This window comes from Leptonychotes weddellii, chromosome 13 (genome assembly GCF_054177405.1).
Source record: "Leptonychotes weddellii isolate Sample4059 chromosome 13, ASM5417740v2, whole genome shotgun sequence".
NCBI classification, from domain to species: Eukaryota; Metazoa; Chordata; class Mammalia; order Carnivora; family Phocidae; genus Leptonychotes; species Leptonychotes weddellii.
Window position 1 is genome coordinate 13,495,528 of NC_138381.1, and position 15,345 is coordinate 13,510,872.

Below are 15,345 nucleotides of genomic sequence, written 5' to 3' on the forward strand. Positions count from 1 at the left end.
CGAGCAGGGAGCCCGATGCGGGACTCGATCCCGGGACTCCAGGATCATGACCTGAGCCGAAGGCAGTCGCTTAACCAACTGAGCCACCCAGGCGCCCTATGAAGAATATATTATGAGTTCTGACATCAAGGTCCAGTTCTGCATCACTAGTGAACTAGTAACAAGCTGTAATCAATGTGCCTGCACTGATTTTGGCTTGTCTGAATTTTGATTCCAGGATTTACAGACTTTTTTGTGTGTGAACCATTCCATCTTTGTCTTTGCCATCTGCCATGTTGGGATAGTCTGTTTGTTTCAGAAAATTCATTGATCATTTTTATTTGCTTGTGTTCTTGTTCCAGAATGGTTTCAGACTGTCTTACTGATTCCTACCGATGCTCCTGTTTCCCCCCAACATGTAAGTTATAGGCTAGCTCCTTTACCTGTTAACAAAGCAATGGCTGAATAATTTTACAGCTCTCTTGCCTAACCTGATCACATTCTGCCTTCCATCTGGTGGTGATAATGTTTTCTTTTCAGAGGGACCAGCATTTCTGGTAAACTGTGGCAGTGGAAAGGAAATTTTAAAACTCATTTGGAGGAAGAGTCTCTTTCAGCTTAGAGTGTGAGCTGAAATGGATCTCTTATTCTGTGCTTCTCTCACACTTCCTGTATCACACCATTAAACATCCTCCCAGGGACCAGAAGCTCCAGGAGATTGTTTAATCACTGCAAGCCCAGTATCATGGGTACCACATTTGCAGGATGTGGGGCATGATAACCTCCTGTGGTTAGGATAACAGCTGTTCCCAGTCCTTAACACATGCAATACAAAGTGAAATAGTCACAAAATTATCCTCAGGGCTAGTGACAGAAAGGAAAAATGTTATAGGGGTTAATTTGCTCACATTCAAATAACTGGTATGTTGTAGAGGCTGGTTTGGACTCAAGTTCATGCTTTCTTTCTTTCTTTGCTAAGTTTATTTATTTTTATATCACACCTTACCCTCATAGCAGATGTGCGAGAGCTGCCTTTCATGGGAAGAAAGGGTTAGTCTACTGAAGTTTGATGATAAGAATTTGCTTGGCTGTTAGTGTACCGTGTAATAGACCATAAAACACATCCTTCTGGCTCCTGGACCCTCTTCAGCCTTCTCACACACTTCTGCCAAACTGTCCTTTATACTGGGGGAAAAAAAAATCACAGATTCTACGGATGGGACGGGCTCCAGTGCGAGCGGGCTGATAATCTAATCTTCCTGTGTTTGAGAGAGAGTGGCCCATACAACAGAGGTTCTCAAAGTCTGATTCCTGGACCAGTGGCATCATCACCACCTAGAAACTTGTTAGAAATGCAAAATGCCCCAGATCAAATGAATTGGAAACTCCAGGGTGGTAGCGCTCAACAAGCTATTGTTTAACAAGTGTTCTAGGAGATTCTGACACCCATTAACATTTGAGAACCATTTTTACAAACAAGACCCACAGAAAACTATCTTGTTCACAATCAATTATGGGGCAAGGAAAGATGAATAAAATATGGTCCCAGCCTTCTGTGAACTTGCCCAGTGTCGGTGAGCTGTACAGATTTCGTATATATTTGTACACGTTTGTACATATTTGATTTGCCAATAGAGATAAAAGTAGCATAGTGGCCTGTCTTTTGGTGGCTATGTGGAAAACCCTCTCACAAAATGAAAAATATGGCACAATTCACCATTATATCATTGCTATCATCAAACCATCCTTTACTCTTTTCAGAGTTGGGGGGATGAAGACGGTTCATGAAAAGCTTAACAGTTGGAACCACAACATTCGTGTGTTCAGCGACTGGAAAAGAATGCACAGTGTCATACTTCTCTGCAGCCGCCTTTGCCTTATGAATCAGCTCCAGCCCCAGGAACCTGAGGCTAGGTCAAGATCACAAGGCCATCTTTGTGCTCCGCAATTAAACAAATGTGCAATAGACTTTTCCTTCTATTTAACTTTTATTAAAAGAAGTGCTAGGGTACTGAGATGCAGTACATCATATTTATTACCAAAATTATTAACAAATATACAAAACTTATACATGTGATTTTCTTACATCCATTTATTCTCTATAATACCGATTTTTGTTCAAGTAGGTTATCTACAGTATGTAAACATCCCTTGGATTGACCTCACACAGATTAGGAAAGCCCTCTAACCCATGCTTTTATCAGATACTTCTTTTTATTTGGCTTTCGTTTGTAGCATCTAATCTTCACATTTGGCACATGGAAGAGACATCTACAGTGCAAAAGAGGCAGATTTTCTGGTTTCGTTCTGAACAATTTTGCAGGGGCACAGTTAAAGAGCCAAGAGAACAGAGCACTCTAACTTGATGGAGTTGGATTCGTTGTAATGCCAACAACTCTTGGTTCAGCCATTAAACTTGAGCACAAAGTCAATGCCTCTTCCTTCTCCCACCCCCACCCCCCAGTCATGCAAGGCCGATTCGCCTTAACCTTGTCTCAAAAGGGTTAAAAGAAATTCCATCCATCCCAGGACAAGTAGGTTAATTTCACAGAGTAACAATTTTTCAGTGTTCTTTTGTGTGGGTTGGTTGTGCGGTTTGATGAGCCAGCAAAACACTTAAATGGAGGGGAAAAAAAAAAAAGGGAGGTAAAAAGAAAAAGGATGCGAGAGTCAAACTTCCCTTCAGTTGCCACCCGTGTGTGTAAGACCAGAAACTCTTCAGGGGTGGCAAAGTGACAAAGTGACAAAGGCCTTGACGAATGGGAGAGAAAAGCCAAGCTCGCCATAACTTCACCTTGGACTCCAAGCCCTTGAATACAGTGTCACAGAAATTAAAAAAGAAAAAAGGAAAGAAAGGTAATTGGAGTGTCTGCCCCCCTCTTCCTGCGTTTCCTTTCGATTACCGAACTGAATGTAACCAAGTAAAGCTGATCCAGAGAGAGCTCTCTTCGCTGCTCACCCCCTTCTCACTCTCCAGCACAGTATTGCTCATGTGGTTGGCCGCACCGACCGCGAGCCTGGCGAGCGTCCGCCGAGAACGTCTGCGTTTGGACGCGCGCCTGCCTCCAGGCTTCCGTCACCACAGGGGCGCCGGCCCCTCCGACGCCCCGTAGAGCTCCGCCAGCTTCCGGAAGCGGGGCCCCCAGTCCGTCAAGAAGTCGAAGCTCTGCTCCGAGTCCGACGTGGCCGACTGCAGGGAGCTCAGCGACCCGGCCACGGAGCCGTCCCCCTCGAACATGTACGTCTGGAGGGAGTCGAAGGGCGGGGCCCACACGTCCATGTCGGCCTCGTAGAGCTTGGCCAGCACGTAGCTGTGGACCGTGCTGTTCACGGCGCACGTCTGAGGCACGTAGCGGGAGAGGCTCTCGATCTCGGGCAGCATGTCCTGCCGCGTCTTGGGGGCGCCTCCCCCCTGCGCCTCCCGGGGGTTCCACATGGCCGCGATGTCAAAGGCCTCGGTGTCCTCCTCTCCGCCGCCCTCGTCATCGTAGTGGACGATGTTCTCGTGGATGTTCTCCTCGTCGTCGATGATGTACGGCCGTTTCCGGTGCCGCCTCATGGACAGAATGAGCAGCACTAGCACTGCGGGAAACAGAGAGGACAGGCTCTTTACCCAGGAGACCTGGCTGTGTGTGCCCTGACTTGAAGTAGCGATGATTAACCACAGGTATGGGAAGAGTTCTTTGAGTGCTGAGCTCAGAGACGGCATTTGGATATTTTAAACCACAGGGTCCACCTCGTTCTTACTCATTCTGCGCGGTCAGATTGAGAGTTTGTAGGCAAATGAAGCCCTGTATTTTTTCCAGGTGGTTCAGTTAGAAGAAGCTGCATATAAAGTCTCTTTGCATCAGCTTGCTGCTTTAAAATTGCGTGGGTGTATGTGTACACCCACCCAGACCCCCCCAAATCAAATCCCATTTAACTAAGCACAGAGCACTGCGGCCTGCCATGGAGTCTATGCTGAGGATCAGACAATGTCTTCTGACCATATAAGGACGAGTATACATTTCTGATAATGTGGAAATCTTGTTACGTAGGTGGAATCCTACTTTTTTTACATTAGTATCTTAGTAGGATTCTACTCTGTAAATACAACCACATATTAATACATACGCATAGAGACATACAGGCTAAGTATGAATCAGTCTTAGTCTTTCTATACCTCTTTCAAAAAATAAGAGTATAAGTGATCGCTGTTTTCCAATAAACTCCGATTCCTCAGAAAGCCTTCTGTTAGAGAGGTGGTTGTGACTCTCTGGATCCAGTGATGTTCATGGAAGGGAGGGAATGAGCAGGGACATTTTATGTAATTCATCATGTTATCAAAGAAGCACCACACTGTTAGATGTGCCCTTGCAGGTTTGGATAAAATTTTATCCCAACAAATGTATTTTTTTTCCCAGGATGTGTTCACTGGGGTTTAAAGGAGAGATAGAGATAATCCCGTTGAACTGTTTATCTCTGTGACTGAAAATGTTTTCCAGGAAGTGTGTTGAGGTTTTAGCTGTAGAACTGCTATTGATTTTTTTTTTTCTTGATGTGCTTTGTTACACCTAGTGAACAGTAACAACTTGACACAACTACAAAATGAAACTGCAGCTTACCAAGGGGAGAAAAATGGAGTTCAGTCTTACGCCTAGTAAAATTATGAACTGACTTAAAAAATTCACAGTAATGATTTAAAAAATTTGAATGTAGAATGTGCTTTTTGTAAATTGCAGTTAATGATGTTAATGCCTAGTATTTTCCCAAATAGCTAGGGTGACAAAATGCACACACAGGAAGCAGTTATATACTCTCGTATATTTTCTCTGTGTGCCAAAATATGACCCATGAACTGCCTGATTGTGGGATTTCAGAGAAGTGGACTAATAGGGCTCTAAGGAAGTTGGGGGCTTAAACTGGGTATGGGAGGCTGGGGTGTGATCTGGATGGATGCAGGCTGGACAAATGGGATTTTAAGTGAACATGCTGTGTTTGTGGGGTTCAATAAACAGTTACTAAACTCAAATATTTTTAGGCACTATGCAAAACAAGAGAGAAACTATTGAATATGACATGATTTTTGGTCTTATAAACTTGTAATCTAAGGAGATTATAGACACTGATGATTAATACAAGTCAGGCAGTGATAAGGGCTATCCTAGGGTTATAAGTGTTGCAAAGAGAATACAGAGGCAGGGCTGGGTAATTCTTTCTAGGGGAGAATGAAAAACCTTCACACAGATGATATTAGAATGGTAGGGGTGGTATTTAAGAAAATGCTATGAAGCAAAATTAGAAAAGTCTTTGGATATCTGCTGGAAAGAATTCTGATGATAGAATTAGGCAGTTTATAGAACTGGTCCATCTTATATTTATCTTACAAATATCTTACATATATCTTATTTTTTAGATAATCTGATTTAAATAACAAGTATTGGGTAATGCCCCGAAAATCAGATTCTGGGAAACATGGTCCTGTTCAACTGAAAGTCTTCCCTGACAGAAAAGAATCCGTTTTAGGGGTGTTTATTCTTTAGGTATTACGGGCACAGTTCATAGGGCCTATGAGATTTTCTAGGAACTAGATATATACTAAAGACATGAAAAAAAAAACCCTATAAAGTCAAAATTAGTATGTTTATTTAATTGTCCCCAAAATGTAGTATTTTGTTGGCGAATCAGCTATAATTCAATCTTATGCAGTTTTATGAATTATATTTTATTTGGGATGTGCATTCTTAGAAATAAGAGGGCCTAAAACTATGAGGATTTTATATAAAGTTGCATATAAAGCTCTGCTCGGTTTAGCTCCTGAAAATTGTCTATTTATTCTGTGCAATTCAAAAGATAAGACATAATGGGTTTGGGAGGCACAATATAAATTGCCCCTTGCACACCATTTCTAGCTTGAGAGCCTCTCTGTGCCAGTCTTTTTAAATCAATCTTTCTGTAATGATGGCTTTTTTTTCTCTTTGTGGGCAAGGGTGAACTTATAATGTAGACATTTTCCAAAGATAGAAGTAGGAACAGCCAGGCTGGAAATTTCTCCAAGGAGCTAGTTTCTTTAGAGGCTGCTTGTAGTTTATCCTGTTTTGCACTCAAGGACTCCCGACGCCATCTTATGGACATTCAGGGAATTGCAGGAGGGTGTTACTTGTTAATGTAGACAGGGACCAGAAAGCATAACAATTCTCTGATCCAGGGATCTGAGGATTTAGAAAAGTTACTTATTTATATTACTTCTCTCTTCATATAGCATTGAACTAAAACAACAAAATCAAACCATATGTGATATTTGTAAGTATTTTTTGAAAGGCATATTTTACAGACCTACCTAGAAATTCAATCAAGTGCTGACATTTTACAGTCAGGACCTTTCTTTCTTTGGTCTGACTCAGTCTCCTGGTGCATAGGTAAACCTGGGATCAAGGGGTTCTGTGGATATCTGCATGTCTATTCTAATTTAAATCCCCAGGGCTGTATTCTTTTCCTTCATAGAATGCTAGGATTTCTTTCATATTGAATGATATTACTATCTTAAGTCTGCTTTTTTCTAAGCAAAATATGTGTGCAATGAATGAATTCAATCAGAAGAGTTGGGATATGTGTACAGATATTTTTGGTGGTTTCCAGAGTTGGTTTAGGTGTTTCATTGTTTGTTTTTGAGTGTTGAGTTCAAAAACGATTGCTCCAATAGCCTTATGTACAAGGGAGGTGGGTGGCTGCCTTGCTGTATGATTTGAGCAGAGGACTAAAGGATCCTTTCCCTCACTAATGCTCTCCCACCAGCCTGTCAGCACATCTTTTTATGTCACCAGCAGTAGGACACCAGCCCTGTGTAGTCACTGCTCCTTGTTAGATGGCCACAGGACCTCGGAGGGGTGCTAATGCCCCCAAATAGCTTATTCCCCCAGATAGCCACGGGGTTCACTCTGTCACTTCTTTCAGGTCTCTGCTCAAAGGTCTCCTTATCAGGGAGGCCTTCCCTGACCACCTTGTTTAAAATGGCACCTACCCTTGTCTCCTGTCCCTTCGGGATACCCTGTCCTTCTTCTCGTCTCTGTAACACCTACCACCTCCAGAATTTGGGGGATGAACATTTAGGAGAAGAGCCTTACCACTCAGATACAGGGATGCACAGTGTAGGCTCTGCCTGCATTTCACTTCTCGCTCTGCCTCTGACACTTGGCTTTGGGCCTGTCACTCTGTCTTTGTGATTTAGCTACTACTTATCTGAAATGAAGGGGTTAGAAGAGGTGTTTATCATATCCTGCCCCAAATTGTCATGTTGATTCTGTGGTGTCAAAATGAACTTGCTTTGCTTGAAGTAAGCTTCGTGAAGGCTGGGACGTGTCTGTCTTATTAATCCCAGCACCTCGAATGGTACCCCGGCCCGTAATAGATGCTTGATAAATATATTTGCTTTGGTCTGGCCAAAGAGGCCATGAGTTCCTTGAAGGAAGGGACTATCTTCAGTTTCTGTGTTCTTTCCCCGCCTTACTCTGCCACCTTTTCAATAAGCATGGTGTAGAAAACCGGTTCTGAGCAGCCGTGTTAGAATGGTAGCTACGTAAGCACTTGCGGGGCCCCACAGAAGAGAAGGGAGGCACCTGCTCACCTAAGAGGACAAAGATGCAGGCCAGGATGGCGATGAGAGCGCCCCGGCTCAAACTGACGGGGAGCATGTAGGCCTCGGGGCTGCAGGACAGGACGTGGCCGAAGTCGTCACAGCTGCACACCTGGATGGTCAGCGTGCCCGTGCTGCTCAGCGCCGGCTGCCCGCTGTCTGCTATCAGGATGGGCAGGTAAAAGACACTCTGCTCCTGCTGCCGGAAGCCAGACCTCCTGGTGAGAATCCGGGCAGTGTTATCTGAAGAAGACAGGGATTCCAGGGTTGAAAAAAGGGAGAGGAAAAGTGGGAGGGAAGAAGAAAATGGAAGAACCCCCAAGTGAATTAATTTCTTGGACTGAGGAGAGCAAGAGGGCAGGGATGAGAGGTGGGAAGGACGGAGAGGGACCGTCAAACGTTCCCCGGAGGCGGTCAGCTACAGCCAGCCGCCTCTGCTCTGTCTGGATCAGCATTTGAATTCAGAAACCATGGATTTTTGATTTTTGCTCGCTTCTAGGCAAAACCCTGAGGCCTAGGAGAGAAACCCTTTTTGAGAGTCTGTTTTACCCTTTGTGACATAAAGTGCCCAGGGCGAACTGTTAGACTTCAGATCTAACTGAAATGTTCCTGTGAAAGCTTGATAGGAATGAGCAATCACTGGCCACTTGTGGTCCCTGTTTGTTCCCCGCTCATCAGCTTTCCAAGGCCTTGGGGCTGCTTTGTGCCTCCAGGAAAAGAATGCTGAGGAGCCCACTTGGCTGTGGCAGATTGCTTATTTTTGCCACTTTGGCTGGAATTCACGGCTTTTGCTGTTTTCTTTTATTCCTCTCAAACGCAGTCACCAACTCCTGTGCTTTCTGAAGGACCTGCTCATTTAGCAGAAGCTTATTTGAAATCCCCTAATCACGTGATACACCCTGTTATTTCTCCCTACTTGTGGTCTGAGGTGACACAGTAAGAACTTGGAGAAATTCATTCCTGATCAGCAATACTAGTTTTTTTTTTTTTTCCCCTCCAGCTTTAAAGGGAGTAGCAAAATTATTTGATGTGTTTCCACAAAGGTTGGGGGTGTGTGTGTGTATTTATATTTATATTTGCCTAATGTAATGTTCTGGGATCTTTTATTTTTTTAATTTGTGTTTTCAGGTTTCTTCCAGTGGGTTTGAATTATAAGTCATATTTTTTGCAAAGTTCAGATCATTTTCAGTAGAGGAAAAGGTTGGGAGATGTGATAGGACATGCAAGCAGTGACTCTCAGAGCTAACATCAACATGGAAGGTCCTCTGGATGTGGTTTACATTTCACAAGGAAGAGTCTAGAACTTCACAAAAACTTCTGAGAGCCTAACCAAAGTAAACATTATTAATTATCAGTATTTCTGGTTCTCCTTCCCTTCTTGGACATAATAAAGGATTATACTTTTCTACCCTCTTGAATTTTGGCGTGTCTGTATGATTTGCTTTTCATCATGAAAAGTGAGCAAAAGCGATTTGTGTCACTTCCAGGCAGAAGCATGTAACAGCTGGTATGTGTTTCTCTGTGTTCTCTTGCCTTGGTGTGATACTGTACAAGAACGTTTAAGATGGAGAACCAGGCAGCCTGGGACACTGAGCTACATGGACGGACACCAGCTGTCCTTGTTGCTCAGACCTGCGGTTGGTTTTATGTGAGCAAAGAAACTTATTTTAGTTGTGTTAAGCCACTGGAATTTCGGAGTCATTTGTCCCGCAGCATCGGCTAGCCTGTTCTGATGAATATGTTATTCCTTCATTTGCTTTTGCACTTTCTCCTTGCCCTGCCTTTTCACAATTAGCAATGATTGTTTACTGAGTGCTTATGTGCACAGCAGCTCATTTAATTTTCACATTTGATGAGAGAGTGATAATCTGACCCTTTTACAGGGGGTAAGTTAAGCCCTAGAGAAATGATATAATTTGTTCAAAGTTACTAACTTAGTAGCAGAGCTGAGATTTGAACTCTGGTGTCTCTGACTCCCAAGTATACATTTCTTCCATTTTGCTGTGTAAACTGCTTATTTAGTGTAGTGATATTAACTCTTGAAAATTATCCAGCCAATGGAAATCCTCTCTTGCTTTGGTACGGGCCCCTTCTTGTATTTGCTTCTCTGTGGAGGAAGATAGCAACAGGTTGCCGACCTGAGGATTATATTAATATTTCTACCTACTGTACGACCCACCTGTTTTTCCAGATTTAGTAGCTAAGTACTATTAATTCTGTTCCACAGTGTTAATTTTGTTTTTCCAGAAACCAAGTTTTTCTCAAACACAAATCTGTGTTATTTTTTATTTTTCAGTTTAATTGAGGCCAGGTTGTAAGACTTTTAGAAAGCTTGACCAGAGCTGAATTGCATAAAAGTATTACATCATGTTTTTTGATCTCAGAATTATTTAAGGTTAAAGAAAAAGAAAAAAGATCAGAGCATTGCCTTGCTGATTTCTTCTTAGAAGGGTTCTGGCCACTTGCAGAGTAGCCACTTGCAGAGTTTTTGTTAAATGTGATGAGTAGGGCTTTAGTAACCCATTTGGAAACAACATTTGTTTCCAAGATGAGACAAAACTTCTTTCTTTTGTGTATGTGTGTGTGTGTGTGTGGCTAAAACAGGCTCCATCTTCTAGTCCCAGCGTTAATGCTTACTCACTTTCTGATTGTGGGCCATTTGCTTTCTTTCCTTATCTATCAAGCGAGACAGTGAGAATCAGAGGGGTTAGTAACTTCCTCAAAACCCTAGAGGGTTATTATAAATATCAAATAAAGCAAAGTATGGGAAAATGTGTTTGAAACTGCAAAATGCTTATATACACACAATCCTTTTAATAATGCTTCGGGGATTAAAAAAAAAAAAGAAACACTCTGCTTGAGATAGTGCCTTGTTGTGTTCATAAAAGGATATCATGTTTTGGGCATGGGAGTTGGGGTCCTGATAGTAGATCCACCAAATCAGATGTTGGTCAATTTTTTAATGAGCCTCCATAGAAAATACTCATGGGATAAATTGTCATGAGGAGATTAAGGGTTCATTCTTCTATTGAAGATGTGCTGACTTTCGTTTTGGAAAACCTTCCCAGAAATGAGTCGTTTCTTTTTATAGTATCATGTTCCAGTGGCCCATCTTTTTAAAGCATTGGCTCCATGAATTGGTGTCCAAAGTCATCTTTAATAAATTTGCAGCATTTTGCTGCATATTGTTTCTGTGTTGATTCTGACAAATATCAGAGTGAAGGAATAGAGTGACACTTGACTAAAAATTTGAAGAAACAGTATAATGTATTATCCCCCCGACCCCCCGCACCCTTGGTTTCCACTGTAAAACCAGTCCTGAGGGGGGCTGAAACCACTTTTTGTAGGAAGGATTGCCCTGTGAAGCAGATAAATGAATAGTTCAAAATTTGACCCAATAAAAAGATCGGGTTGTTTAATTGTAGTACTTCTGTTGTTATGATTTATATTACCCTCCCTTCTAGAATTATCAGAGTGATTTTATGATAACATGTAGAAGGTTAAAGGAAAGACTTGGAGGAATGTTTTCCATTGAAAAGAAAACAGGTTTAATAGTCTCAAGTGTTAATGGCAGGATATCATGTGGGGTGAAATTAATACCTTAAGTCTCAAATAATTGATGTTTGAGACTAAGACCAGACAGGCCTAATCATGACTTTTTGTTACCCTTTGTTTAGATTGTTACACAGTGACAATTAGTATTTTAGAATTGGAATAAGAATGAGGCTAGTAGAGCCCAGAGAAGTGATGACCTCTCTCCCCAAGGTCAGACAGCAAGTAGCAGAGTTAGCAACAGAGGGGGGTTCACTTAGCAGATTTAAATGATTTTTTTCTGATCTTTCTTTGAAAATTATTTGATGCGAGAACAGAAGTCCCTCCTTTTCCCATCTCTGCCCAGTGAAGAGTATGCTAGGTCTATACATTTCTTAGTCAATCAGAATGCTTATTGGAAAAGAGGGGTCTAGAATTCCATTCCAGCAAAGTGGTAGTGGGGAGTGCTTTCTGGAATAGGGAACCCCACCTGGCTCTGTCTTTTTAAAATCATTCTAAAGTGATAAAGTTGTTTCAGTGCCAAAGCTACACTTAGTGATCCTGTGTTTGTTCTTTGTCATCGTAGCCTTTCTCTCCCTTTTGTTCTGCTAGCTTTTCACTGTTATCCCCTTTGATGCTTGCTCAGAAATGTTCCCTCAGGTTTTTCTCTTTATCTAGTTCAATTTCTGTCATTTTTCTCAGATTCTTCCGATAGTTACAGAGCATACAGGCATGGCTGTTATCTGTGGGAGTGAAGGAAGGCTTTTGCCTGTGTGCCTGGCATGCCGTCTCCCACAGAGCCAACTCCAAAACGTTTGTGAACTGATTAACTGAAAGTTTCAGAATCAGCAGAGGACATTCTTTGTCTTTGATCTGTTGAAACAAAACTTTTAAAGACATTACAAATTAGCATTAATGTCTTCACTGCTACTACAGAGCAGGTGACCTTTGACACTGTTTGCATGGTGTAGTAACCAAAAGTATCTGGCCCAAGCTATAGAAAAGCACTGGTAGTCGCCTCTCCACCTGATTACCTTGGTTGTCCCTAACGGTGAAGTTGGGGTTGTTAGCAGCGTCCGGAGCCAAGCTGTAGTAGAAGTGCTGACCACTGTGTGGGTCATCTTGGTCCACTGCACTCACTGTCTGGATCAGCTGTGGGAGTGACATGAAATCATGTGAATTGGAGTTGAAAGAAAAATCCTCAGGGCCTGGTGAGATCCTAAACCCTGAAATCCAATAATGGATTGTTTTCCCTAATGAGAAGGACATCCTGAAACTTACTGGAAAGTACCGTGCCATCACGCAACTCAGGATTGAATTTTGGTCTTTATTGTTGGGCCTGAATACATTGACAGGCACATGGTGAATGTTACCTGCATACCTCAGGGGTTAAGCCATAACATAACAAATCCCCACACCAACACCAGTCATTTTTAAGCAACCTAAATAGAAGATTGGCTAAAAGAACTGTGGGATGCCACAAGGTCCTGCTTGTCTCGCAGTTTTTCCTTCTCTCACCTCAGCCACTTAACCTCATCATTTGGGTTAATATTTTCAGGGTCAGTTTGCTATCTTTGAGAAGCCTCTATTTAAAAATGACCAATACCTAGAAGAGAGATAGACACATCAACATCTACTGTGTCAGGTTAATGGAACACAGATGGGAGGGGTTGGGTCACAGGCTGTTGCTTTTTGTTGCCTGGAAGGGGAGCTAGGAAAGGTGCAGAGCTCAAGACCTGTGGTGGGATATATGAAACAGACGAGAGTCAGAAGCAGAGCTTGGGGTTTAGGAGAACAAAAGAAGGGATGGCTTTCTCTTAAGCTCTTTGGCCCAAACTTTGCCTTTTCCACAGTGCTTTTCAAAGTTAAGTGTCCTGACTCTTGATTTCAGCTCAGGTCATGATCTCAGGGTCGTGAGATAGGAGCCCCATGTCGGGCTCCACGCTGAGCATGGAGCCTGCTTAAGATTCTCTCTCTCTCTCTCTCTCTCCCCCCCTCTGCCCCACTTCTGCACATGTGTGTGTTCTCTCTCTCTCTCTCAAAAAAAAAAAAAAAAAAAAAAAGCTGCTAAAGAAAGCAGTGCAAAATACACAATTTGAAAAATTAGTAGGCCAGCTGGGAGGGATATAGAAAAAGTGATGAGTGGGTGGTCACCTTCCTATGTGTTTCCTCCTCTACCAACCAATAGCATGGACACCTCCTACCCCTCTTGGGCCTGGCCCTGTAGACTTGACATTCCTGCCAGAACATCAAGGGTCAGCTGGAGGGCCTAGGTGAGCTTGCGTAGTCTTTATTTCTTCATCTGTAAATTAAGGGAGGTAATGCTACCGCTCAGTATACCGGAGGTTAAATAACAGAGAGGGAGACTCCCAGCTAGGGGCCTTCTGGTGGACACTGTGTTGCTCAGATCCCTGTTCTGTGAAGGACTTGATGCCCCAACCTTCACTCATCTCTTTGAGTATTGCCTCATTTGCTGAGAGTTACCTACCCACATTTACCACATCCTTTCAGGGCAATCCACATCCAGTGACTGTGATGTAATTGTATAAAGGCCTGGCCATCGCATCTTAACTTGGGAAAACCCTAGTTCTAGAGCTCTCTGACATCATCCAAGTCTTATTAGTGGGTCTGCATCATAGCTGGACTTCTCATTTTACCTAGTCCTGCAAAATTCCTTCTCTTCTACGGGCATTGGGTCCCAAGGGCATTCCTTAATAAACATCTTATACCAGAACTCCACCTCCGGGTGTGCCTCCTGGTGAACCCAGCTGGCAGCTGGCTTCTGTTGAATCTAAAAGCTGGGAGAGGGTGCCTGGGTGGCTCAGTCGTTAAGCGTCTGCCTTCGGCTCAGGTCATAATCCCAGAGTCCTGGGATCAAGTCCCACATCGGGCTCCCTGCTCGGTGGGAAGCCTGCTTCTCCATCTCCCACTCCCCCTGCTTGTGTTCCTGCTCTCGCTATCTCTCTCTCTGTCAAATAAATAAATAAAATCTTTAAAAAAAATAAATAAAAGCTGGGAGAATGGAGTTGCATAAAGGAGAGGGGTTGGTAGAACACTGAAGATGAACTTGTCCCACAGCCTAGCCTAGTGTTGGCACTGCTCACACATGAGGGCCACCCTACCACCCCATCCCTGCTGAGACAAATCCTGCACTTTCCATCTTGCCCATAGTGCCATACCCATAAAGACAAAACACATTTTTTTTTAAAAAATTTTTTAAAAAGATTTTATTTATTTAACAGAGAGCCAGAGTGAGAGCATAAGCAAGGGGAGCGGCAGGCAGAGGGAGAGGGAGAAGCAGGCTCCCCACTCAGCAGGGAGCCCAATGCGGGGCTTAATCCCAGGACCCTGGGATCATGACCTGAGCCGAAGGCAGACGCTTAACTGACTGAGCCACCCAGGCGCCCTGACAAAACACATTTCTTGATGAATGTTATAAATAGGTGATTATGTATAATGAGGCAATCATAGTTGGGGAAGTCATTTCAGAATATCTGACCTGTGAAATCACATACGTATTGGTGAGATGGGGGCTTGAGGCATAGGACTGGTTGGTTACAGGACTTTTAAAGAATGAGTGAGCAAAGACACTGCCTTGCTGGGTTAGTTTCTGGGGTCTGAATTTTTTTGATGGCAAATTTGGTTGCAGCAGTTGGGAACACAATGGCCTGCTCTCCTGCCCTGCACTCTCCTGGCAGGTCAGATACCATTCTCAGTCCCACTTTCCATGCAATATTCTGCTCAGCTGGTTTCATTCTGCTTTCAGCCATCGCCAGGTATGTCATCTGATTTCTTTATGGGCCTCCTTCGTGGCTGCTTGCTAGGAGGAAAGCACATATCCCGACTTGGCAGACACAGCTGACGACAGTATCTGACACATCTAACACAAGGAGGCCTGCTGCGTTATAAACCAGACATGCCTCCTGAGCCTGTGTGCTTTTGAAAATCTTTAAAACATATCCCAGAGCCAAAATCAAGGGGTAGGATTTTTAGTATCTTGGGCTAAAGATGATAAATGTGACAGACTTGGGGCACATGACCTGAACTTTAAGTCACAAATAAACTGTGCTTCAAAGGACTGCCTGATAAGCCATTAACAGGTGTATTTAGAGAGGCGCCTGGGTAGCTCAGTCGGTTAAGCATCAGACTCAATCTTGGGGTCTGGGGATCAAGCCTTGTGTTGGGCTCTGCTCTCAGTGCAGAGTCTGCGTGTCCCTTCCCCT

General features: G+C 43.3%; 1 protein-coding gene across 1 annotated transcript in view; it reads right to left on the reverse strand.

Annotated features, from left to right (window-relative positions):
* Window positions 1-2,055: 2,055 nt before the first annotated feature.
* CDH20 (cadherin 20) overlaps window positions 2,056-15,345 on the reverse strand; it is a 186,270-nt gene continuing 172,980 nt past the window's right edge. Inside the window, exons 8-10 of the mRNA XM_081802519.1 lie at window positions 12,157-12,274; window positions 7,583-7,834; window positions 2,056-3,561 (exon numbers count right to left, since the gene is read on the reverse strand). Coding sequence (XP_081658645.1) covers window positions 3,056-3,561; window positions 7,583-7,834; window positions 12,157-12,274 — 876 coding nt within the window. The 3' untranslated portion in view covers window positions 2,056-3,055. The remainder of the gene's footprint in view (window positions 3,562-7,582; window positions 7,835-12,156; window positions 12,275-15,345) is intronic.